The sequence below is a fragment of the Meriones unguiculatus genome, chromosome 10 (assembly GCF_030254825.1).
Source record: "Meriones unguiculatus strain TT.TT164.6M chromosome 10, Bangor_MerUng_6.1, whole genome shotgun sequence".
Classification (NCBI taxonomy): domain Eukaryota; kingdom Metazoa; phylum Chordata; class Mammalia; order Rodentia; family Muridae; genus Meriones; species Meriones unguiculatus.
In genome coordinates, this window is record NC_083358.1 from 109,793,489 (window position 1) to 109,816,510 (window position 23,022).

General features: G+C 49.0%; 2 protein-coding genes and 1 pseudogene across 9 annotated transcripts in view; 2 read left to right on the forward strand and 1 right to left on the reverse strand.

The window, feature by feature from the left end:
• Setdb1 (SET domain bifurcated histone lysine methyltransferase 1) overlaps positions 1 to 14,298 on the forward strand; it is a 36,214-nt gene extending 21,916 nt beyond the window's left edge. For 3 of the 4 annotated variants that reach the window (XM_060393110.1, XM_060393109.1, XM_060393111.1), the window contains 13 exons: positions 77 to 206; positions 1,144 to 1,294; positions 1,391 to 1,549; positions 2,618 to 3,250; positions 4,545 to 4,661; positions 9,553 to 9,722; positions 10,397 to 11,025; positions 11,641 to 11,669; positions 11,780 to 11,909; positions 12,157 to 12,319; positions 12,993 to 13,204; positions 13,617 to 13,705; positions 13,857 to 14,298. In XM_060393110.1, coding sequence (XP_060249093.1) covers positions 77 to 206; positions 1,144 to 1,294; positions 1,391 to 1,549; positions 2,618 to 3,250; positions 4,545 to 4,661; positions 9,553 to 9,722; positions 10,397 to 11,025; positions 11,641 to 11,669; positions 11,780 to 11,909; positions 12,157 to 12,319; positions 12,993 to 13,204; positions 13,617 to 13,705; positions 13,857 to 13,974 — 2,730 coding nt within the window. In that variant the 3' untranslated portion in view covers positions 13,975 to 14,298. Of the gene's footprint in view, positions 1 to 76; positions 207 to 1,143; positions 1,295 to 1,390; positions 1,550 to 2,617; positions 3,251 to 4,544; positions 4,662 to 9,552; positions 9,723 to 10,396; positions 11,026 to 11,640; positions 11,670 to 11,779; positions 11,910 to 12,156; positions 12,320 to 12,992; positions 13,205 to 13,616; positions 13,706 to 13,856 lie in introns of those variants that run through there. The other variant, XM_060393112.1, reaches the window with a different exon arrangement.
• LOC132656984 (small ribosomal subunit protein eS8-like) lies at positions 4,668 to 9,546 on the forward strand (annotated as a pseudogene).
• A 200-nt stretch (positions 14,299 to 14,498) lies between the features above and the next one.
• On the reverse strand, positions 14,499 to 22,718 carry Cers2 (ceramide synthase 2). Of its 5 annotated transcripts, none has more exons than XM_021656842.2 (11): positions 22,562 to 22,718; positions 17,764 to 17,937; positions 17,249 to 17,366; positions 16,981 to 17,099; positions 16,807 to 16,864; positions 16,689 to 16,715; positions 16,411 to 16,503; positions 16,117 to 16,245; positions 15,853 to 15,959; positions 15,600 to 15,753; positions 14,499 to 15,428 (listed from the first exon to the last, which is right to left on the reverse strand). In XM_021656842.2, the coding sequence occupies exons 2-11, from the start codon at positions 17,934 to 17,936 to the stop codon at positions 15,288 to 15,290; spliced, it is 1,119 nt and encodes a 372-aa protein (XP_021512517.1). In that variant the 5' UTR covers position 17,937; positions 22,562 to 22,718; the 3' UTR covers positions 14,499 to 15,287. The 5 variants fall into 5 exon arrangements, with proteins under 5 accessions (XP_021512517.1, XP_021512512.1, XP_021512515.1 ...); XM_021656837.2 differs by having other exon boundaries at positions 16,665 to 16,715; XM_021656840.2 differs by lacking the exon at positions 22,562 to 22,718 and adding an exon at positions 22,344 to 22,367 and having other exon boundaries at positions 16,665 to 16,715.
• Positions 22,719 to 23,022: the final 304 nt, after the last annotated feature.

Genomic DNA, 23,022 nt, shown 5'->3' on the forward strand with positions numbered 1-23,022 from the left:
TGATGATCAGAGGTGCCCATGGTATATATTCTAACCCCAAACCTGCTTCTCTCCTTCCTTTCCTTCTGCCTCCCAGGATGACAAAAGATGTGAGTGGATCTATCGAGGCTCTACACGCCTGGAACCTATGTTCAATATGAAGACATCCTCAGCCTCTGCAATGGAGAGGAAGCAAGGGGGTCAACTCAGAACCCGTCCTAATATGGGTATGTCCTAAAAGATCCCTGGGGAAGGGAAGAGACAGGGTAGATCAGCAAAGGAGAGTGCATATGGCAGCTGTCCTTTTATTTACTACTCACTCACTAGATAGAGTTATGTATCTAGAGTCTTTCCGTTAGTGCTGATGGGCTTGTGGAGCTGCCTCCACACTGCTGTGGCTCAGATTCATTCTAAATGTTCACATAAGTCCACGCATGTTGGTGCACACCTGTAATCAGTTCTAGCATTTGGAAGACAAGTAGGAATAGCAGGTATTCAAGACCATCCATGATTAAACCAGTGTTTACTAGAATACATAATTCCAGCACTTAGAAAATTGTCATTTTCCGCTTTGGGGGATGAATACAGGCATGCACATGCCCAAATGCATATGTGCTGGGAGGACAACCTCAGCTTTAGAGCTCAGCTTCCTCCTTGCTTAAGCCAAGCTCTTGTTCATGGCTGCATCTGCAGGCGAGTTGCTCTGCACCTGGGATTCTCTGTTCTCCACCTCCTGTTTCCTGGCAGGTGTGCTGGGATTACAGACATGTACTACCATGCCTGGCTCTACATAGGTTCTGTGGATTTGAACTCAGGTTCTTAAGCTTATGGCAGTGAGCCATTTCCACACTACATTTGCTGCATTTTTGTTGTTTCTGTTGTTGTTGTTTTGGTTTGGTTGTTGTTGTTGGTGGTGGTGGTGGTGGTTGATTGGTTGACGGTATTTTTGGGACAGGGCTCTTCTGTACAGTCCTGGCTGTTCTGGAACTCACTCTGTAGACTCCCAAACTCTCAGATCCATCTGCCCCTGCCTCCCAAGTGCTGGAACTAAGGGCACCACCACTGCCCAGCCAGTTGCTGCATTTTTGTATGGCAGTGTATGTCCGAATAAGAGCATCTGACACAGCTGTCCCCTTCTCAGCACTGTTTTTGCTTTTCCTGTAGGTGCCGTGAGGAACAAAGGTCCCGTTGTTCAGTACACACAGGATCTAACCAGTCCTGGAACCCAGTTCAAGCCCATGGAGCCCCCACAGCCTATAGCTCTGCCTGCCCCACCTGCTGCACGTCCTCTTTCCCCCCAAGCAGCTGACACTGAGTGAGTGCTCGTCATTCTTTTTACTTCATTTTTTTTTTTTAAACCACACATACATTTCTGAATCCTTACCATGTGGTCTCCTTTCAACCCTCCTAGAAGCTCAGAAAGCCAGCTTTCTCAATCACGGAAGCAAGTGGCCAAAAAGAGCACGTCATTCCGGCCAGGGTCTGTGGGCTCTGGCCATTCCTCCCCTGCCTCGCCCACACTCAGTGACAGTGTACCTGCTGGAAAACTTGGGATCAACCAGACACCGAGGTAAGAAAAGCTCAGACCAGACGCTGTGGGCAGCTTGACAAGGAGTGCGGTCGTACAGGGCCTCTAAGGGCCTTTACTTTAAAGTTACGTTACTGAGAAACTTGGATTTGAAAAGGCAACTTCTGAGAAGCTGGTAATAAGAATAGTTAAATTAAAACTAGGAGGTAGGGCTGCAGAGGTGGCTCAGAGGTTAAGAGCACTGGCTACTCTTCCACAGATACTGAGTTCACTTCCCAGCAACCACATGGTGGCTCATAACCATCTATAGTGAGATCTGGTGCCTCTGCTGGCATACAGGCATACATGCAGCAAAATACTGTATAGGTAATAAATAAATCTTTAAAAAATAATAAATAAATAAAGCCAGGAGGTAGTACATATTTAATCCCACCACTTGGAGGCAGAGACAGGCAGATCTCTGTGAATTCTACAGAGTAAGTTCCAGGATAACCAGGACTACACAGAGAAACCCCGTCTGGGAAAACAAAAGAAAAAAAGAATTAAATTAGAAATTTCATATCCAAGAAACACACTGTCATCAGAAAGTCATTTACCAAAACTTCTTGAATGTGGTCCCATCATTGTTGCTTCAGCAGAAAGGAGACATCATCATCTCTTTTCCTTGATGTTTAGGAGCTAGCCAGGACACAAAGCACACAGAAGCTTTGGTAGAAGACTAGACTGTACTTCCATAACATAAGATACGCATTAGGGAAAAGTGCTCTGCTGAGCTGGAGAGGTGGTTGGTGAACTGCCTGTGGCTCAGCAGGGAGTGTCATCGAAGCGCTGCCCAGCTTGCGTGGTGAGGTAAAGGATCCAGCACTATTCCTACAACACACACACACAGAGCTTGCTCCATGCATTGCTGCACACCTGTACTCCCAGTTCTTGGGAGGATAGAGTAGAGGATTGGAAGCTGCAGGATAGCCTGTGCTATATGATGAGAAAAGAAAAAAAAAACAACTATATGAAAGATGAGAGAAATGGCTCAGTCTGTTGGAGGAAGGAGAGTTGTGCAGCAAAGAGGCATGTTACCTTCTGACCTGGTATTTTGCATTTCATTTGCAGATCACCCTTTGCCTCAGTAACATCTACCCCAGCCCCTGCAGCCCCTGCAGGGCCGCTGGCTCCTCCAGCCTTCCATGGCATGTTAGAGCGGGCACCAGCTGAGCCCTCCTACCGTGCCCCCATGGAGAAGCTTTTCTACTTACCTCATGTCTGCAACTCTGCTTGTCTGACCCGGATCAGACCCATGAGGAATGAACAGTACCGGGGCAAGAACCCTCTGCTAGTTCCACTGCTGTATGACTTCCGGAGGATGACAGCCCGGCGTAGAGTTAACCGCAAGATGGGTTTTCACGTCATCTATAAGACACCCTGTGGCCTCTGCCTTCGGACAATGCAGGAGATAGAACGCTACCTTTTTGAGACTGGCTGTGACTTCCTATACCTGGAGATGTTCTGTTTGGATCCATATGTTCTTGTTGATAGAAAGTTTCAGCCCATTAAGCCTTTTTACTATATTTTGGATATCACCTGTGGCAAGGAAGATGTTCCTCTGTCCTGTGTTAATGAGATTGACACCACTCCCCCGCCCCAGGTGGCCTACAGCAAGGAGCGCATCCCTGGCAAGGGGGTTTTCATTAACACAGGCCCTGAATTTCTGGTTGGCTGTGACTGCAACGATGGGTGTCGGGATAAGTGAGTTGTGAGATGTGGGGTGTGCTGGTTTTGCCTTCATCTTCTTACCTCTTCTTCTTCTTTATTTGTATTGCTTTTCCTATCTTCCTCCTCCTGCAGCTAGACTTTTGCTAAGGCCACCATGAAATACAGATCTAGAAACTGGGTGTAATAGCACGCACCTGTAATTTCAGCATTTGAGAAGCTGACGCAGGAACATCTTGAGTCCTGGGTCAGCTTGGGCTTTAGAACAACTTTGAAGGTAGGTTGGGCTATGCTACCTAGTGAGATCTTGCTGAAGAATAAGAGAAAAGAAAGTCAGGAGGTGAGGAGCCAGGACCTAACAGTCTGTTACTGTCCCATGAGTGCTCCTGAGAATGTACGCTCCTTCTCTGTTCCGTCTCCTCTTGCCATGTCTGTCCCTGCCTTTCTTAAACTTCTGTCCCCGTGTTCAGTGATTTGATTCTCTACATCTACTCTAATCTCACTGTATTTAGCTCTTTCTTTTTTCAAACAAAAAATGAAATTTCGCTACCATTACCTTATCTCTATCCTTTGTTGTTTATTTTTTGCCCTGAAGTTCAGGTTTATTGAGGGCGTGAGGGGCTACAGGGAGTCCCTGGTGATTGAGAGTAAGGCCTTGAATGTCCCTTGCAAGGGAAAGAAAGGGTTTTCATAACCAAGTACTGCTGAAAAGTATGTTTTGTTTTTTGTTTTGTTTTTTTGTTTTTGCCAAGTGATAGTGGAGCATGCCTTCAGTCCCAGCACTCATGAGGCAGAGGCGGGCCGATCTTTGAGTTCAAGGCTAGCTTGATCTACAGAGTGAGTTCCAGGACAGCCAGGGCTAAGAAACCCTGTCTCAAAAAAAAAAAAAAAAAGAAAAAAAAAGTGTGTCCTTTGGTTCCACCTTGCCCACAGTAGGGCATATTTCATACTCAGCATAGCCCCTGGAGGCCAGAGCCTTTCTGTGTTTGACACATTTCGGGCAATCCTTGGCAGAAAGGTCACTCACTCAGCAAGTCTACTTCTTTGCCACACATGGGACACTTTGGGCATTACAGAGCCTAGCCTAGACAAGTGGCTGCAGTTAGGAGGCCATAAGTTGTGGACCCTGGGCTCAGTTTTGGTTTAAGACAGTCTCATGTTGCTCAAGGTGGCCTGGAGCTCACTGTGTAGCTGAGGGTAGCAGTTAACTCCTGACCTCCCCATCTCCATGTCGCAAGTGTTGAAGTACAGGTGTGCATTGCTGTCCAGCTCCACCTTCACGAACCTCAAGAAAGTCACAGCTCTGCTTGTCATCCTTTTCTCTCTACAGATCCAAGTGTGCCTGCCATCAGCTAACGATCCAGGCCACGGCCTGTACTCCAGGAGGTCAAATCAACCCTAACTCTGGCTACCAGTACAAAAGACTAGAAGAGTGTCTGCCCACAGGGTAAGTAGTGAGGTTGGTGAGATCCTCAGATAGAGGAGTACATTCTTGTTTTTCTGATTATAAGAACCATTGGAAACCTAAGGATTATTCTGATGTGGTGATGCCTGCTGTGATTTCAAACTTTGGCCAACTGTTGCCATAGGGAGACTGAAGCAAGAAGATAGGTTCAGACCCATCTGAGCTATAATAGCAAAATCCTGTCTCAAAAAATAATCTTCTCATACAGAAAACTTAGAAGGACGTGGTAGCAGATGCTTGAAATGCCAGCACTTAGGAGGTGGGTGTAGAGGGATTGCTCGATCTCTAGGTCAGCTTGGATTATGCAGCTGTGTAGAAAACAGAAGAACTGGGGCCGGCAGTGCCGACAGTTAAGAGTACTTGTTGTTGCAGAGGACCTGGCTTTGATTCCAGCATCTCCATGGTAGCTTACACCACCTGTCACTCCAGTTCCAGAGGATCTGGCATACACATGGTACACAGACATGCATGCAAACAAAAAAGAAAAAAGCCAGGGCTGGAGAGACGGCTCAGCCGTTAGAGGGCACAGGCTCTTTATGCTGTAACTCTAGTGCTTAGGAGACTGAAGCAGAATAATGGCAAAGTCAAGGCCAGTCCAAACTACAGCATGAGACCTTGGGTCAAAAAACAGCAAAAGTCAGGGATTGTAGTAAATGCCTGTTAACTCAACACTCAAAAGTACCATCAGGCTCTTTCCAGCCAGCACCAAGCAATGGACATCTCTTGGGACAACTGACGTAAGTGTCGAAAGACCAGTGCTAAGAGAAAGCCCTAAACAAGAAGTGGAAGGGAGTGCCTGCTGCCAACATGAAAATTGGCCCTTGTTGCATACACTCAGTCTGTTTTTGAGAAGGCAATCAGAAGTAACGTGCCCTGAGATTGGATGTGGGAGCTTTTCCTGGGGCTCTGAGTGTTGTACTCAAACAAGGATCACTGATGTTGTCTACAATGCATCCAGTAACGAGCTTGTCCACACCGAGACCCTGGTGAAGAACTGCGCTGTGCTTATGGACAGCACAACGTACCGACAGTGGTACAGGTCCCCCTGGGCCACAAGGAGGGGCCCCGAGCTGACTCCTGAGGAGGAAGAGATCTTAAAACAACAACAAAGAAAATTAGAAGAACTACGATGAGAGGAAAAAGAATGCTAAAATCAGCAGTCTCCTGGAGCACTTCCAGCAGCTCAGGCTTCTCACCTGCATGGCCTCAAGACAGGCCAGTGTGGCCAAGCAGATGGCTGTCTGCTAGAAGGCAAGGAACTGAAGTTCCAGCTGAGGAAGATCAAAGCCCAGAAAGGCAGATAAACCATCGTTCATCGCTCATGTAATAAGGTTTATTGTTCTATATAAAAAGAGTACCATCAGGATCAAGAATACAAGGCCATCTTTGGCTGTGCAGCTGATCCAAGGACAGGGCATGCTATGTGAAAATATTACCCTGTCCAAAGGGACTGGAAAGTTAAAAAAGAGAAGTTAATGAAAACTTGGAGGGCTGAGAGCGTAGCCTGGCGCGGTGCTTGCCTAGTGTTCATGCAGTGGTAGGTCTGGTTCACAGCACGGAATGAACGGCACATGCTTGTAAGGCCTGCCTGAAACCACACCATTCAACATAGTGAGTTTGAGGCCAGCCTAGTCTACATGAGACCCCACGTAAAAACTACAACAAGAAACTTTAAAATACCAAAACATATATTGGATTGCTGGGCATGGTAGTGTGTGCCTTTAATCCCAGCACTGAAGAGGCAGAGATGGGGGAGGGGGTGTCATCTCTGTGAGTTTGAGGCCAACATTGTCTACAGAGTAAGTTCCAGAACAGCCAGAGCTCCACAGAGAAAGCCTGTCTTGAAAAAACAAAAAGTATATGTATAGGAAACATTTGGTTATTGGGTAGTTTTGCTTTTGTTTTCTCCTATTTGGAGTTAGGGGTAGAACCCAAGGCATTGTATCCCTGCGGTGGTGTGAATGAGAATGGTTCCACCCAGGTAAGGAATAGGAGGTGTGGCCTTGGTGAGTGTTGTGAAAGCCCACACCATTCCTGTTAGTGCTCCCTCCCCCACACCCCACGCCCTCTCTCTGCCTCACTCTGTAGATCAGGTGAAAGCTCTCAGCCGCTGCTGCCCCAGTGCTGCTGCCCCGGTGCCGTGCCTGCCTGCCTGGTGCCGTGCCTAATGACGTGATGGTTCTGGACTCACCTTTAAAGTAGAAACCCCCAACTAGATGCTTGCTTTTATAGGTTGAGTTGTTCATGGTGTCTCTTCATAGCAATAGAAAAGTAACTAAGATAACCACTTAACTACATATCCAGTCCTACACGAAACAGACTTTTTGGTTCTTTTTGAGACAGGGTCTCTATCTGTAGCCCAGGCTGCCATTGAAACTAACCAGCTATCTGGCCTGGCCTCCCATGTACTAGGATTACATTCCTGTACCATATAGCAAAAATATTTCTGAATAAGCACAAATATATGTCACTCATCTACAGGTGGATTTCATTCTAACCCTGAGAAAGAAAATACTATCTAGCTATTCCCTTCTTGGTTCTTTTTCTTTGAAGTGTTTATACCCATTACTTCCTGGATCTGGTTCACTGTTTTTCACCCTACCTCTGGGGTTTTTGTATAGATGTGTTCTTGGTACTCAGCTGCTTTTGTTTGGCTGTCTTTAACCTTGATTTCTCAGTTTCAGTCTCCCGACTTGAGCCTGTCCCTGGGCACCTGAAAAGTAGGCCTTCTCCCCCTGGGAATTCGTTTTGTTTTGTTTGTTGAATATGGTCTCAGGATCCAAGCTAGCTTCCAGCAGACTATACAGCTAACAATGACCTTGAACTCCTGGCCTGCCTGCGTCTAGCTCAAGTGCTGGAATTACAGGCCTTTACTATATACCTAGTATATAGGCTGTCTTCACTCTCCTGATCTCTTTTGTAGCACCACGTTTGTATTTTCATAAGTATTTCTAACAACTTTGTTGACTCAATTTTGCATTTTTTCTCCTTAGAAAAGTAACCAAGATAACCACTTAACTACATACCCAGTCCTGCCTGGGTATGTATACATAATAAATAAATAAATAAGTCAACTGCCCAGTAAACTGCCTGGGCCCCTGACTGTCTCCTGTACACATTGTATTACCAGGCATTACCTAGTAAGTGTTACAGAGTAAACACTGGAAGACATTTTGAGGAATGAATAAATAAATGATACTTATAGCTGCTCTGAAGGTCTCCTGTGCTGGTAAGGAACATAGTTACATGAATACCCTCCTAACTCTCAGGATTCTTCCCTAGGCCTGGCCTGGAGCTCACTGTGTAGACCAGGCAAGCCTCAGACTCACTGAGCTCTACCTCCCACCTCTAGAGTGCTGAGATTAAAGACATGCACCTCTACACCCAACAGGCTTTTAAGGAACACTCAGTGAAGCTGTTCCCTAGAGAGGTGCTGATATATAATGTTCAGTTTCTGAAAACTTCTTGAACTATAATTTTGTTAGCACTTTTTTCTCTATATCACAATAATCCCACTCAGGGTTTTTGTTTGTTTGTTTCTTGTTTTTAAGATTTATTTATTTTGTATACAGTATTCTGCCTGCATGTATGCCTGCAGGCCAGAAGAGGGCACCAGATCTCATAGATGGTTCTGAGCCACCGTGTAGGGATTGAACTAGGACCTCTGGAAGGGCAGACAGTACTCTTAACTTCTGAGCCATCTCTCCAGCCCAGGGTTTTGTTGTGGTGGTTTTCTTTTGAGATAGGGTTTAGCTCTGGCTGTCCTGGAACGCACTCTGTAGACCAGGTTAGCCTCAAACTCAGAGCTCCCCTTGCATCTGCCACCAATGATATTTGTTTTCTTTAGTTGTTGAATTGGGAATATGAGGTCAAAATTACTATGACCAATTTTAATGTTATATTCCCAAGGTTTGACACAACTTCTTTTCTAATAAATGTATACTAACAGCTCAGCATAGTGGTACATATCTTTAATCCCAGCACTTGGAAGGCAAGTGAATTTATGGGTTCTAGGAAGGCCTGGTCTATGTACTGAGTTACGGGACATCTAGGGCTATGTAGACAGACCTTGTCTCCGAAAAAGAAAGTAAAGAAAACAGTATTTTCTGACTATCAACTTTATCCTAACAAAAGAATTGTACCAACATTATTAAAGTTTTCCTATTCCCTTTTGGTATATGTTACATGGCTTCTACTTATCTTCTGTGTTTGTTTCTAAGTGGCAGGCTCTTGTTTGTTGGTTTTTGTATTTTGGCATGGGGCAGGTATGCAGAGGTCAAAGGACAACTTGTAGATATTAGTTCTTTCCTTCCACCAAATGGGCTCAAGGGGTTGAACTCGGGTCATCCGACTTGGCAGCAAGTGCCTTTACTGCTGAGCTAGCTCCCCTGCTTGTGTCAGTCGAAATAAAAAGTTATATCTGCAGTCTGATTCACCTCAGTGTTTGCTAATCCTTTCTCCAAGAGGCGGGCATTCTGGTACTCATTATGCACAGTATTACTATGATCATCTTTGTGAATTACTTTCCCTTCTGAATTCCATCCCTGGTCTTTATTTTCAAAAGGTCCAAGAACATAGATGGATCATTCCAAAAATATAGCCACTCAGGTCATTACCTTCTTCATGATCTTTTTTGTTTGCTTTTGTTTTTGAGACAGGATTTCTCTGTTTAGCCTTGGCTGTCCTGGACTTGCTTTGTAGACTAGGCTGGCCTTGAACTCACAGAGAACCATCTGCCTCTGCCTTCCTGGGTGCTGGGATTAAAGGCTTGCGCCACCACGCCCAGCTTGCTTCATGATCTTTACTCGTGGCATGTTTTTACAGATGTCAGTACCCTAGTGATTGTGTTATTGATTGTATTCTAACCTCCCAGGGTTTATGAGTGTAACAAACGCTGCAAATGTGACCCAAACATGTGCACAAATCGATTGGTGCAGCATGGACTACAGGTTCGACTACAGCTATTTAAGACACAGGACAAGGGCTGGGGTATCCGCTGCTTGGATGACATTGCCAAAGGCTCTTTTGTCTGTATATATGCAGGTCAGTGATAAAAGCGGAGGGTTATTTCCTCTGGGGTTTGGGACATTTTAGGTCAGGAACAAGTTAAACATAGCGAAGTACTAGTGGGCATGGCAGTACATGTCTACAATCTAAGCACTCAGAAGGGGAAGACAGAAAATTTGAGAGTTGGGCATAACCTGGGCTACATACCGAGTCTCTGCCTCAAAAAAACTGTTTGAGGAGTGGAAATACAGCTCAAGAGAACAATGTGTACTTACTTTACAGGAGACTCTGGATTCAGTCCCTAAAAGAACGGATGAATGGATGAAGTGTTTGACAGTTGAACAGAGAATAAGAGGATATGGAATTACTTTTATAAAGGACATAAGTGGTGCTCCTCTGTGGTAGACTAGAGAGAGACAAAGGTGCTTTCTGAACAGTGGAAGAGGATCAAATTTGGCTATTGATGTTTCAGTGAGAAACCTTGTTTCCATTCCATTGTATCATTTTTCTCCCAGAGACATTTTAGCATAGCTAGGAAGTATCAAGGACCTTAAAAAAAAAAAAAAAGGGAAGGTCAAAGGGCAAGTGACAGGCTACAGTGACAGTGTTCACATGGAGAAGGCAAAGGTGGCATTTAAAGTGAGCCCATAATGCATGCTTTACCCTGCTAGTGGTTGTGGTACTAATGGTTCAGTTCTCTTTATTCTCAGGCAAAATCCTGACAGATGACTTTGCAGACAAAGAAGGCCTGGAGATGGGTGATGAGTACTTTGCAAATCTGGACCACATTGAAAGTGTGGAGAACTTCAAGGAAGGATATGAGAGTGATGTTCCCACTTCCTCTGATAGCAATGAAGTAGATACGAAGAACCAGGAAGATGGCAACAGCGGTTCAGAGGACCCTGAGGAGTCCAATGATGACAGCTCTGATGACAACTTCTGTAAGGATGAGGACTTCAGCACCAGTTCAGTGTGGCGGAGCTATGCTACCCGGAGACAGACACGGGGTCAGAAGGAGAACGGACTGTCCGAGATGGCCTCGAAGGACTCCCGCCCTCCAGACCTTGGGCCTCCACATGTTCCTGTCCCTCCCTCAGTGCCTGCAGGGGGCTGCAATCCACCATCTTCTGAAGAAACGCCCAAGAACAAGGTGGCCTCCTGGCTGAGCTGCAATAGTGTCAGTGAGGGTGGATTTGCTGACTCTGACAGCCGGTCCTCCTTCAAGACTAGTGAAGGTGGAGATGGGCGTGCTGGGGGAGGCCGGGGAGAGGCTGAAAGGGCCTCTACCTCAGGACTGAGCTTCAAGGATGAAGGAGACAGTAAGCAGCCTAAGAAAGAGGTAAAAATGGTGAAAGCACTTGAGAGCAGCCACACTCCCCTCAAAAAATTATTTGCTTTCATTCATGGCCCTGGAGGTATAAAGATGCATCTGCTGACAGCCATCCCAGCTGGCCCCTCTTAAGGCAGTGTAGACATTACCATGGCAAAGCTCTCCAACATTGCTGCAGATGGAGGCTGGGGTAGGGGTCACCTCATTCAAGACTTCATCTCAAACCAAAGAAAGAACTGATTCTAAGTGAGGGTTTGTTGCTTTTGTTTTGCTTTTCGTTGCTGTTTTTATTTAGACAGGGTCACAGTTCAATGCAGGTTGGCCTGAAACTTGCTATTACAAGTGTATCTTTGGTGTTGACACATTTCCCCATTACAGGTCCTAAAACTGTTGGGTCCATGGAACAGTATGCTCACAGTGCTGTTCTCTGTGGCCTATTATTGGGAAAGGTTAAGGCCCTTGCCAGGGGATTATACTGTTGAGAATATGCCATCAGTTTACAAAGTGATTTCCCCATGTCACCTACTTTGCTGCCTGCACCTCTTACTGGCTTACATTAATGTTGTCTTTGGAGATCTTACCTTGGACCATGAAAGCATTTAACCTTTCACTTGTTCTTCCCAGGACACTGATGACCGAAACAAGATGTCAGTGTAAGTGCTTGCTTTTTGGCTGTTCTAAGTCTGCCCTCTCCTTTCAAGCTAACAAAAGAAGCCTAAGAAACAGCCAGTAAGCTAACTCTCCTTCTTTGCTCTTCCCATAGACTTACTGAAGGCATTCAGAATCATGGACACAATCTTCCCATGACGTCTGAAGGGCTTTGCCGACCAGCTAGTAAAATTTCTTTGCCCCAAAACCGGCGACTTGTGGCTTCTACTCAGTTAAACACTGATGTGAGTGACCTCCCTAAACTCACCCTGCCTTCTGCTTTCTTCAGTCCAAGTAGAGGCCATGTAACAGCCCTACCTCACGTCCTTCATGAGAATGACTGTTATGTCCCTTCTTTCTTTGGCCTTGACTGGTATTCCCCAACATCTAAATATCTTACTGTCACCTTTTGCTAAAACATGGGTAAAAGTAAGAACTTGAAGCTGCCTTTCTATTAGCTCTTCTTCCTTCCTCACACCCTTGTTTCCCCAGGATATCCTGACACTGTCAAGCAGTACAGAAAGTGAGGGGGAAAGTGGAACCAGCCGAAAGCCCACTGCTGGCCGGACTTCAGCCACAGCCGTTGACAGTGATGACATTCAGACCATCTCTTCTGGCTCTGATGGCGATGACTTTGAGGACAAGAACTTGTCTGGTAGTCTGAAAATGTTTGGAAAATAGTAGGAAGAAACAGGAAAGTAGGAAAAACATTTTTAACAGAAGGAAATTCATATCCTAAGAGTTGGACAGACTTCCCAACTCAGCTAAACTGATATCTGCCCTTTCTCTCTTCCCTATACCCCTCCTTCTCTTCAGCTCTTTAGTTCAACAGATCTAATCATGCTTTTAATAGAGTGTGACTGAAAAGCTTATCATGGTGGCCTAAACTTGTAATTGACAACCTGGGAAGCTGAGACAGGAGGTTCATGGATTTGAAGCCACCTTGATTTAGATGAAACCTCATCCGAAACAGTGTGGCTTATGGTCCTCCCCCACCAAGACAGGGTTTCTCTGTGCAGCCTGGAAGTCGATATGTAGACCAGGCTGGCCTTGAACGTGCTGGGATTAAATGCATGCACCCACCATTCCAGGCTGGTGATTAGGGTCTTCAGCCTGAAGTTTGCTAGTTTTTGCTCTCCCTGAACTGCAATGAGTGGAATAAAAATTTGAGAAGTGGAGCATGGTGGTAACATCTGTGATCCCACACTTGGGAGAAAAGGGGACTGGAAGATCACAGTTTGAAAGCTGCCTGGGTTAAAGTGAAGGCAGCAGAATGTCTAGTTTAAATTGGGATAATCCCTGACCGCATATTTTTTTCTGCTTTCCAGGACCAACGAAGCGCCAGGTGGCAGTAAAATCAACCCGAGGCTTTGCTCTTAAATCAACCCATGGGATTGCCATTAAATCAACCAACATGGCTTCCGTGGACAAGGGGGAGAATGCCCCAGTTCGTAAGAACACCCGCCAGTTCTTTGATGGTGAAGAGTCTTGCTACATCATTGATGCCAAGCTTGAAGGCAACCTAGGCCGCTACCTCAATGTAAGACTCTAAAACTCCTTTATTAAGATTTATTTACTTCTGTGTATGAGTGTTCTATCTTCCTGAATATCTCCATGACAGAAGAGAGCCTGAGATCCTATTACAGATGATTGTGAACCACCATGTGGTTGCTGGGAGTTGAACTTAGGACCGCTGGAAGAACCAGTGTTGTTAACCGTTGAGCCATCTCTCCAGCCCCCAGCTCTGAACCACGTCCATTGCCCTCAAATTCCTAAGATACTGTATAAGCCCACCTTTGTTTACAAGTAGATTTCAGAGAGTGAAGTAGCTTTCTTTCAAAACATCACTGCTATAATGTTTAATGGGGTGGAGACCAGACACCATTTTTCTTTGAATTCTCACATAGCTTGATGTTTCCCTGGTCGAATGACTGTCATCTTTAAACTTACAGCACAGTTGCAGCCCCAACCTGTTTGTCCAGAATGTCTTCGTGGATACCCATGATCTTCGCTTCCCTTGGGTGGCCTTCTTTGCCAGCAAGTAAGGGGGATAATGAGGAAGGGGGCAAGCTTCATGCAATTCTAGGGGAGCCCCTTCCTTTACAGTCAAGCTTTACCTTTCCCTTCTAAGCTCTAACCTCAAGTGCCTGTGTTACTGCTGCCTTTACCACATCCCCATCTTCCCTCTTCAGGAGAATCCGGGCTGGAACAGAACTCACTTGGGACTACAACTACGACGTAGGCAGTGTGGAAGGCAAAGAGCTGCTGTGCTGCTGTAAGGCCAATAAATGCAGAGGGCGTCTTCTGTAGAGGAAAGTCCTCTTGTAACTTCGGGAGCTCCCGAGCTCCTCTCCCCAGGAACTGGGTCTGACTGTTGAACTCTGACCCCAAGTCTCTGGTCTAGCTTCTCCCCAGCTCCTACTAGGTAGAAATGGGGATTCTGGATCAGGACTTTGCCAGCGTGGTGCTAGCAGGCACTGGAGTGGGGAGACATGACCACTCTAGCCTTAGCCTGAGGTCCTTCTCATCCTCTGTTTTGTTCCTGTGTTCATGACTCATATGGCAGTATCGTGTATCTGCCATCCCTGGTTTGTATGGTTTCTTCAAAATCTTTTAACAAGATGATAAAATAGAGATTGTGATTTGTTTTCTCTCCTCAGTCCCCATCCTAGTGTTCAGGGAGAGTCCATTTTCCCACTGGGCAGCTATCAGTAGTCTTACAACTCTATTTTATTCTCCCTGTGAAATTTTCAACAACAACAAAAGTTATATAACCATGAGGAAGGCCTAAGAAAACTATCCCCTTTCTCAGGTCTGAATAGTCTGACACACTGTCATGTTTTATTTAACCTTTAATATACTTTAATTAAAAAAAAAAATTAACAGTACATTTTGGTCTGAAACGGTCCCTCGCCAAAATGCTAGGTCCTAGCTGTAGTTCTGGCTCTAAAACTGAAACCCCCAAATGTTCAATAAATAACAAAACTAGTTTCCTTTCTACTCCACACCAGCTTGTCTTAGCTGAAGGGAGGAAAAAGAGGCCAGAGAAGGGAGGCAGTGAGATCCTGGATCCGTGGTCCCTGGGGTCAGGTGAGGGGCAAGTGTACCCTCCTTCACTTAATTAACTGGTGTTTAAGGAAGAGCAAAAGTTAAAAGTAGCTCAGCTTTCATTTTTGGCCTGAGCTAGGGAGCTTAGAAAGGTGGAACCTTGGTCCAGCTTTGGCAGAATGAGGCCCAGAGAAGGGACAATAAGGCACGACCCTGGCTTGAAGTCAGGGAGTCAGAGGCAAACAGCTAGCTCCAAATTATTAATAAGGAATGTGAGTTATGACTTCAACCCTCAGAGCTCAGGAAGGTTTAGCAAGAGAAAAAGTAGCTTGGAAGATGGAGAGGAAAATAAGACCATCCCCCCTCAAACAGGATATAACCAACCAAGCCTCTTCTCCAATGGAGATAAGCTGGTTAGTCTGGCTTAAAGGCAGCTGAGTAACAAAAGAAATAAGGAGGGTCGGTGCAGACGCCTCCTTATATCCTTTCTCCCCAGAGCTCAAATATCCCTAAAGGGAGGGTTGGCTAGTTTCTTGGCTTCATGTATTAATGTGCGAGGCAGCTAGGACAGTGGCTCAGTCATTCTTAGGATGGTTGTTATTGAGGATGGGATGGCCATTAGCTAGGAGCCGGCTCTTTGCTCCTGCCCCAGTTGCAGTCTCCTCCCCCTCTGAGGTCTCCGTTTCTTCTCGGTCACTGCGTTCATCTTCTACCAGCTGTGGAAAGGGTAAAAAGGGTTATATATTCTCCAGTTCCCAAGGGCTGCCTCTAACTTTCCTTTTAACTCCCAGAACCTCCAACTTTAAGAATTGCTGGCATGACAAGGAGTTTGGGAGTGCTGAGGTTGAGAATAGTGAGGCCTACAAAAGGGACAGGGCCTTCCTCACCTTTCCAGTTATGAACTTGTAGGCCATGCGCAAAATGAAGTAGGCCCAGAAGATATGCAGTATCTGCAGCACTGCCATCATGACGTTAAAGAAGTAATAGCCAAAGAAGGCAGGGTAGAGCTCCAGTGGGTATACCAGCGTGCAGTGCAGGATCCTAAGGAGTCAGGGCAAAGTTGTAAACATGGACACAGGTGAAAATTGAGGTAAAGGAGGAAGAAAGGAAAGAGGAAGAGCCTGACCTCAACCTACTCACCAGAAGGGCATGATAACCAGCCGAGTAATGATGAAAACGATGGCGAAGACAATGAAGATGTTGTTGCAGGTGTTTTTCCATCCCGCGTAGTTAAACATCTTGGCGGACTGCATAAATGGTCATGTTTGTGGTCATGGGCTCTGGAGACTCCCAGACACTAATCTGTGCATGCGGTTGGCAGCACTGACTAGACCATCTCAACCCCCCAGAAGACCAGAGGGACAGGGACCCTGCACGGGGGCCTCCACTGTGAAGAAGCCTAACCTCCAGCAGGGAGTCAGAAGAGTCATGCAGAGCCATGATGAGAGTCCCTGCTCGGACGTAATTGGCAAACCAGGAGAAGCTGAGGAGAATGATGGTGGCCACATGGTGGATGATCTGTTCCTTAAAATCCTGCAGAAAAGATGCAGGCTCCAAGGGACTCTTCCCTGTCCCATTGTTCCTTCCTCCTCCCCATATCCCAGCAACTCTGTCCAGCTCCCCCAGAAGTCAAAGGAAAGGGTCTTCATCCCAGGGCCTTATCTGTTCCTTGGACTTAACAGCGCAGCCTCTACCCACCTTTCGCTTGACATCAGAAGCAATGCTGAAGAGCAGGGACCAGTAGAAGGAAAGTTCGATTATGTAGTACCAGTACTGAGAAGGGAGGATGCTCTGGGAGAGGAGAGAGGGGTGAGGCTCACCTCCAACTCACTTCCAGCCCCTCAAGATAGTCTTTGTTCCATGACTGGCCCCTCTGCCATGTACTCATAAAACTCTTAAAAAGGGGGTGTTGTCTGCCATAGAGCACTCCTATATAAAGGCCGTTCTCATACCTGTATGGGGTATCCCTCCCAAACCTTTCTCAAGTCATAGAACCAGGGTTTCTGCAAAGAGATTAAAGGAAGGGCTCACATTGTCACATCATAAGGCCTTAGCCACCTTGACAAAGGGTTGCTCCCACTTCCCAGTACTCACATCCACAGTGACAGACACGCCAGCAACAAAGGCAATCAGGTAATACGTGAATCTCCAGCTGCAAGAGAAGGCAGGGCCGGCTAGGGGGGGACCCCCAGATGCCCTCTCAAGGTGCCCTCCTCCCAGCAACACAGAACTGTGCCGCCCAGCTCCGCTTGCCCCGACTTCCCCCACCTGGCTTCTCGGAACTTCTTGAGGACACTGGGCCTGTCCTGGTTGCGGCGGCGGCGGAACCAGCGTTCCACCTGGCGTCCAGAGAGCCCACTCTGCCGAGACAAAAGGTCTACCTCCACCTAGACATAGCAAGGCTGTTAAATCGAGCCTTCAACCCGACAGCGCACCCACGCCCCTGCGCCCCAACACCGCCTCACCTTCCAGGGCTGGCATTCAAGCTCTGACCCACCCAAATTCAGCAACTCCCACAGTCATCTGCAGCTCATACCTGCTTGGGCTGCTTGCCACTGGTCAGGTAGAAATGCTCTAAGGTGGCATTGGGAGGTGCCCGCAGTCGGGTTTTCTCCTTAACATTCATGAGAGCAGCCAGGGGTGTAGCCACATAACTGAGGAAGAGACACGAGAAAGAAGTGTCCAGCTCCCTTGGAACACCCCTAACACCCAAATGGGGAGGAGAAAGTACTGCAAGAACAGGCATCTTAATTCTGGGCCTCAGTTTCCCGGCAACCCCCTTTGCTCTGGCCTCTTAGGCTGCCCACGGCTGACAAAGCTGCCTATGTTCACCAGGCGAGGAGGTGGTGCAGGGTGAGAACAAACAACCATTGAAGGAAAAGGCTGTGGGTGCCGAGCACTCGGGAAGACAATGGTGCCCTGGGGAAAGGGGGAGCAGTGGGTGGGGACCTGGGTAGCCAGAACACCAATGTCCAGAACTAAATATCAACAAACCAACATGAAGTCTGATAGGTTGGCTGGCAATCAGGGAAGGTTTGAGAGCATGCTCACAGCTCAAAGAAGTATCGAATGATGAGAAAGAGCAAGGCCAGGGGTAGTGTGACATAGAGGTCTGAGGCTTTGGCATAGACACGTCCATCTCTGTCTTCTAGATCAGCCCAGGTTAGGTTCGCAGGCAGCCAGAGTCGTTCCCACCAGAAGTAGTCATACAAGGTCTGGAGCATCCTAGTGAGGAAGGGAAAAGTTAGAAGGCCAAGTGAGAGCTTCAGGCAAGAGAAGGAATGAACACTCTTGGGATGGGACCAGTGACTCAAGCCTTGGTCTCTGGTTCTGGCTACAAGGCCTGGGAATGAACTGGCTGGCTTGAATGAAATGTGTTCCTCATCTGTGATGGGAAATCAGTGCTTTCCCAGCATTTACAGTTTGATGCAACCTGAGGTGGTGCGGACACCACCCGGGCATGATTCCCTGCAATTGAACAAAAACAAAACAACACTCATTTCTTATCAATCTTATCTTTGGATCTGAACCCGGAGGGCAAGCGAGGCCGAGTGTGAGAAGCGGTGATCAATCAGGAAAGTCAACCAGGTGAATAAACACAGTGGCGCACATTGTCAACCTCTGCATTCAGGAGGCAGAAGCAGGCGGATCCACAGAGCGAGTTTCAGGATAGCCTGGGCTGCACAGTAAGACACTTATAGTCTGTAAGATAGGTTATATCAGCTGCGGGGGTGGGGAGAGGGGTGAGTCTAGTTTTAGCACTTGAGCTGCTGAGCCAGTAGGATCATTAGTTTGAGACCAACCTGGACTACATAAGGCCTGGTTTAAAGAAAGAGGAGGAAGAAGGGGGAACAACAGCTGCTCAGTTTTAAACAAATGAAATGGAAGGAACATCCCTAAAGAACAGCGGACATTAAATACCCACACACAAGACTGACACTCCATGCCAACGCATTCAGCCTCTACACGTGAGGCAGAAAATAATCTGTGAACTTCTGTTCAGAAGGAAGTGAAGAAGGCGTGTGGTGGTACAGGCCTTTAATCCCAACACTTGGAAGGCAGAGGCAGGTGGATCTCTGAGCCCGAGGCCAGCCTGTTCTACAGAGTGAGTTCCAGGACAGCCAGGACTACACAGGGAAACCCTGTCTTTAAAAACCAGAGTTGTGGGGGAGGAAGTAAGGGTACAGAGAGTCAGGCCTGGAGACGGAGAATCCAGAGAGCAAACCAAGACATTGGTAAAACTTGTTTGAGATCGTACTTAGGCACCCCAGGATATTCTGAAACTCACGAGCTACTGCTTCAGCAGCTCAGTTGCTGAAATTAGACTCATCCCCACTGCTGACATAACCTGGTTCTCACAGAGGCTTGCCCACAACACAGAAAGAAAACTGCCTGCAAGCAGACCAGGCAATATCCTCAGGCCAGGAAAGCTGTAGTCTTCAGTATCCCTTCTTCCCTCCACAGAAAGCAATGGGGAACTGACCACCCCAGATGAGGCAGGCAGTGGTCTTTGGCAGCCGCTCAGGGTTGAGAAGCAACCAGATGTCCCTGAAGGGTCATGGGTCAGCACAACACCTGGCAATTCTAAGACTTGATTGACGAGTAGGAAAGCCAAGGCGGTCCTATGCATGCGGGGGAGAGGTGGCCGCGCTCAGACTGACCTAGAGACTGGCAGCTGTGTCAGGAGGGAGATGGAGAGAAAGACAGCAGGAGCTTGTGGGCCAGTGTGAGCAGAGGCAGCAGGCACTGTGGAACTGGTGAAGAAGGCGGAACCCTCAGCCCACGACTGAGCTGGGCTGGTCCTCTGCCTGGCTCTTTCAACAGCTCCGCCTCCACCCTCCACAGAAGCACTTGCGAAATCCCTCTCAGCCTGTCACGGGTCAGTCAGTGTTCGTCGGACTTTACCCTCCTGTCCTCACTCCTGGTCACTGCTCTTGTGGGTGAAATCAGAGGTCAGCATGGACAATAAAAGATTTTCATCTCCACACACGGCATCCCTCAGCCCCAATCACACATTCCAGACCTCAACATGGAGGACAGTACCCTTTCTTCCTCACCTTGAAGAAGTGAAAGCCTCTCAACAGAACAAAAGTAAATGTAACTGCCCACACAAGCACATATTCTTCCTAGAAACACTGAATAGGAGAGGGAAGAGGGCAGAAGACCGGACTGAGGGGCAAGCTGGACGCCTCCACTGCTTCCGTCCCCTGGGTTAACATGGCAGGAGGTGTGGAACCCATACCTGACCATCTGAACTGTTCCTTCACTGAGACCACAATTCAGGCAAGCAGACAATCCCAGCCTTGGGCCATCTGCACACCATCCCATCCATTAGCAGGATGTTTTTCTTGGTAGAGCCTTTTGAAGGCGAAGGATTCAGAGGGCTAGCTAAGGGCCTAGAGGGTGGGTGGAGCCTCTCTCCTGGACTCCAGCAGCACAGGAATGTCTAGAGCCTTTCTTATCCCTACAAAGGTAAGGAGCTAAGGGTTGGGGTAGCCCAAGTGGGGGTATCTTAAACAGCACACCCATCTGAGCCCCAGCACTCTCCCACTCCATTCCCAGAGTGAATGTGGGAGGTGAAGACCGACCGGGGCTTGCACACTGGGCTTCAAGCTTGCTGTGACTTCCTTTGCTGTTCTGAACTTCCATGGCAGAGCCGTAGCACCAGGCTCAGCAGGGTCAGGAGAGGAAAGCACTGGGGTTTCAGTCAGCCTTACACATCTCCGCAGAACCAACCCGCTCCCTCTACTTGGCACCAGCACACCAAGATGAGGCATTCCATGAGCAAGACATCAGGACCAGAAAAATCACTTCCAGCCCCTAAGGGCTGATTACACCTGCACTTTTCCACTCACAGAAATCATGCCGACTGCACACAGGAAGAGATGTGGTGTGTGCGCTCCTCTTTTTGTCTTTCTCACGCACACCTGCCTCCGAGGCAGACAGCACTCTGAGACAGAAGCTGGAGAGGAGCCAGCACAGTAGGGATTCCACAAGCATTACATTACTGGCACCTTAAGCAGGATTCTTGCCTGGCTCCAACCTTTGCTCCGACTCTGACAGATCCCAAAGACCCTCCTAAGCAACTGAAAAGGGCTGGGAGATGGGTGCCCAAAGGAGGAAGACTGGGGTGGTGTCAGTTTAACCTATAAGCAAAACCACACCAGGCACTTTAATCCCACCTCAAGGCTTTAGTCCCCGCAGAGGAAGAGGGATCGGAGTTCATTCCAGGCCAGCCCGGTCTACAGAGTGAATTCCAGGACAGCCATGGCTACACAGAGAAACCCTGTTTCCAAAAAGAAAACTTAGACTCAATGGGATAACAGTCCTAGTGAGTCTGCAGAAAGAGCAAAAGAGATGGTCTCACAGGCTCTCAAGTCAGAGCAACCATTAGAAAGACGAAGGAGTCCTGAGTGGGGCTTTCTTATCGAAAACTTTCTTTTCTGGTAATAGTACTTCTTTCCAGAAGGTGAAGAGCACCGTCTGAAATCAAAAGGTGTGGCAACTGCTTCGGGCTACGGCACCGGCCCAGATTCTCGGAAAGGTGATGGGGTGAGGCTGTGACAACTGCCGCCCGCCCGCCGCAGGCTTCTCGTGGCCTATAGCGTGTCTCCTGCCCCAGCCCAAACACCGTAAAGAACGTGCTCCCCAGAGACAGGGTAAGGCCAGCGCGCTGAATGAGCAGATGCAGGTGGCACTGAAAGGAGCCCTATAGAGCCAGTCTGCCTACGGCCGGTGGGGGCTGGGAGGCGGCTCTTCCCAGAGTGAAATCTGGGCAGAGGCCCCAGTGAGGGGCAGCAATGGAGACAGGGACCAATTCCTGGAGTAAAACACACACACACACACACACACACACACACACACACACACACCTTAGAAAATAGGCAGTGGTGTGTGGACAGAAACAGGACCTAAGGAACAAATCCCTATCCTTAAGGAGCCCATCACAGTCGGCAAACACATTCACGCCAGTCACCTGGGATGGGCTGTGACCTCCTACCCCAGCTGTAACACAAACACGAGTAACTGTCTGCCAGAGGCCTTCCCTAAGTCAGTTCTCCGGGAGGAGCAGCGGCGCACTTCAGGCCTCACGCTCCTCAGAAGCCCCTGACTGCTGACGCTGGCAACTCAAATAAGTGAGATCTGGCCTGGGTGCCAAGAGCACGTCTTAGGCACAGGAACTCTCCAGCTCGGGCCAAAAATGAATGCCTCTCCTGCACACAGCCAACTAGCTTGAGGGCCTCTGAGCCTGTAATTAGCAAGTTACCACCCGTAAAGCTAGTTTCACCAGCTGCTCTCAGCGCCGGCCACGCACGCCCCATAACGGTATAGGAATCTTAGCCCTTTGAGGCCAGGTCGGACACTCGACAGTGTGCTCCTTCCTGTTTCCCGTACGACACATGGACTCCCTGACCTCCCTCCGGGGGTGGCACAAGGGCCCAGCAGCAGTGACAGAGGCGGCAGAGGCGGCCACAGCAGCAGCGGCCTCCACCGCTCCCGCTCAGCCTCCACACCCGGGCCCCGGGACGCACGCGGGCTCCCGGCGGCTCTCGCGCCAGAGGTCCGCGGCCGCCCGGTTCCCCACAAAGGGGGCCCCGGGTCGTGGGCGCGCGCCCGGGCCTGGCCCCTACCTGTTGGCCCGCAGGCCTCCTCCCAGCCGACCTCGCCGAGGCCCCGACCGGGCCCGGAGCGCCCGCCCTCCGGCAGGCCGGGCGCCATGAGCCGGCGGAGGCCCCGCTGCCTCCCCGCGGCGCCCCGAGCCCCGCCGCCGCGGCCTCCCCGCGGCCTCCCCGCCGGCCCCGCGGCCCCGCGGCCCCCGCCGTCCCCGCCGCCCGGCGCGCGGACTCACTCGGCGGCCGGTGCGCAGCTGAGCGGCCGGGACGCCGCTGCTCCGTGTCCCCTTCCGAGCGCCCGGCCAGTGCGCACTGGCTCGGCCGGGTCCTCTCCTCCCCCTTCCGCCGCCCGCGGCTCCCTCCCTCCTTCCTCCTCTGCCCGGCGAGCCCCGCGAGCCCAGGCCGAGCCCTGGAGCGGAGTTGATCTGGGCGTGGGCCGCGGCCGGGCGGGGCCGGGTCCCCGGAACCCTGCGCAGCGCCCGAGGCGCCCGGAGCCCCGACGGGGCGGGTGGCGCGTGCCCCGCTGGGCGCCCGGCTCCCTGGGTGGCGCGGACGCAGCCCGCGGGCGCTCGAGCAGGGCCCCTCGGCGAGATCCTCGGGACCCCTGACCTGCTGTCCGCACCCGGAACGGCGCTGCTCTCAACCTTGAGTAAAATATACCAGGGTTAGTGTGATCAATTTCACCTTAGGACGTGTT

Excerpts from the sequence above, each read along its gene's own strand:
- Cers2 (XM_021656837.2), bottom strand. The coding sequence starts at position 17,936 with ATGCTCCAGACCTTGTATGACTACTTCTGGTGGGAACGACTCTGGCTG. Across the intron at positions 15,754-15,852 it reads CTGGTTATCATGCCCTTCTG|GATCCTGCACTGCACGCTGG; the intron begins GTGAGTAGGTTG and ends CTGACTCCTTAG. Across the intron at positions 15,429-15,599 it reads ACAAGTTCATAACTGGAAAG|CTGGTAGAAGATGAACGCAG; the intron begins GTGAGGAAGGCC and ends CCCTTTCCACAG.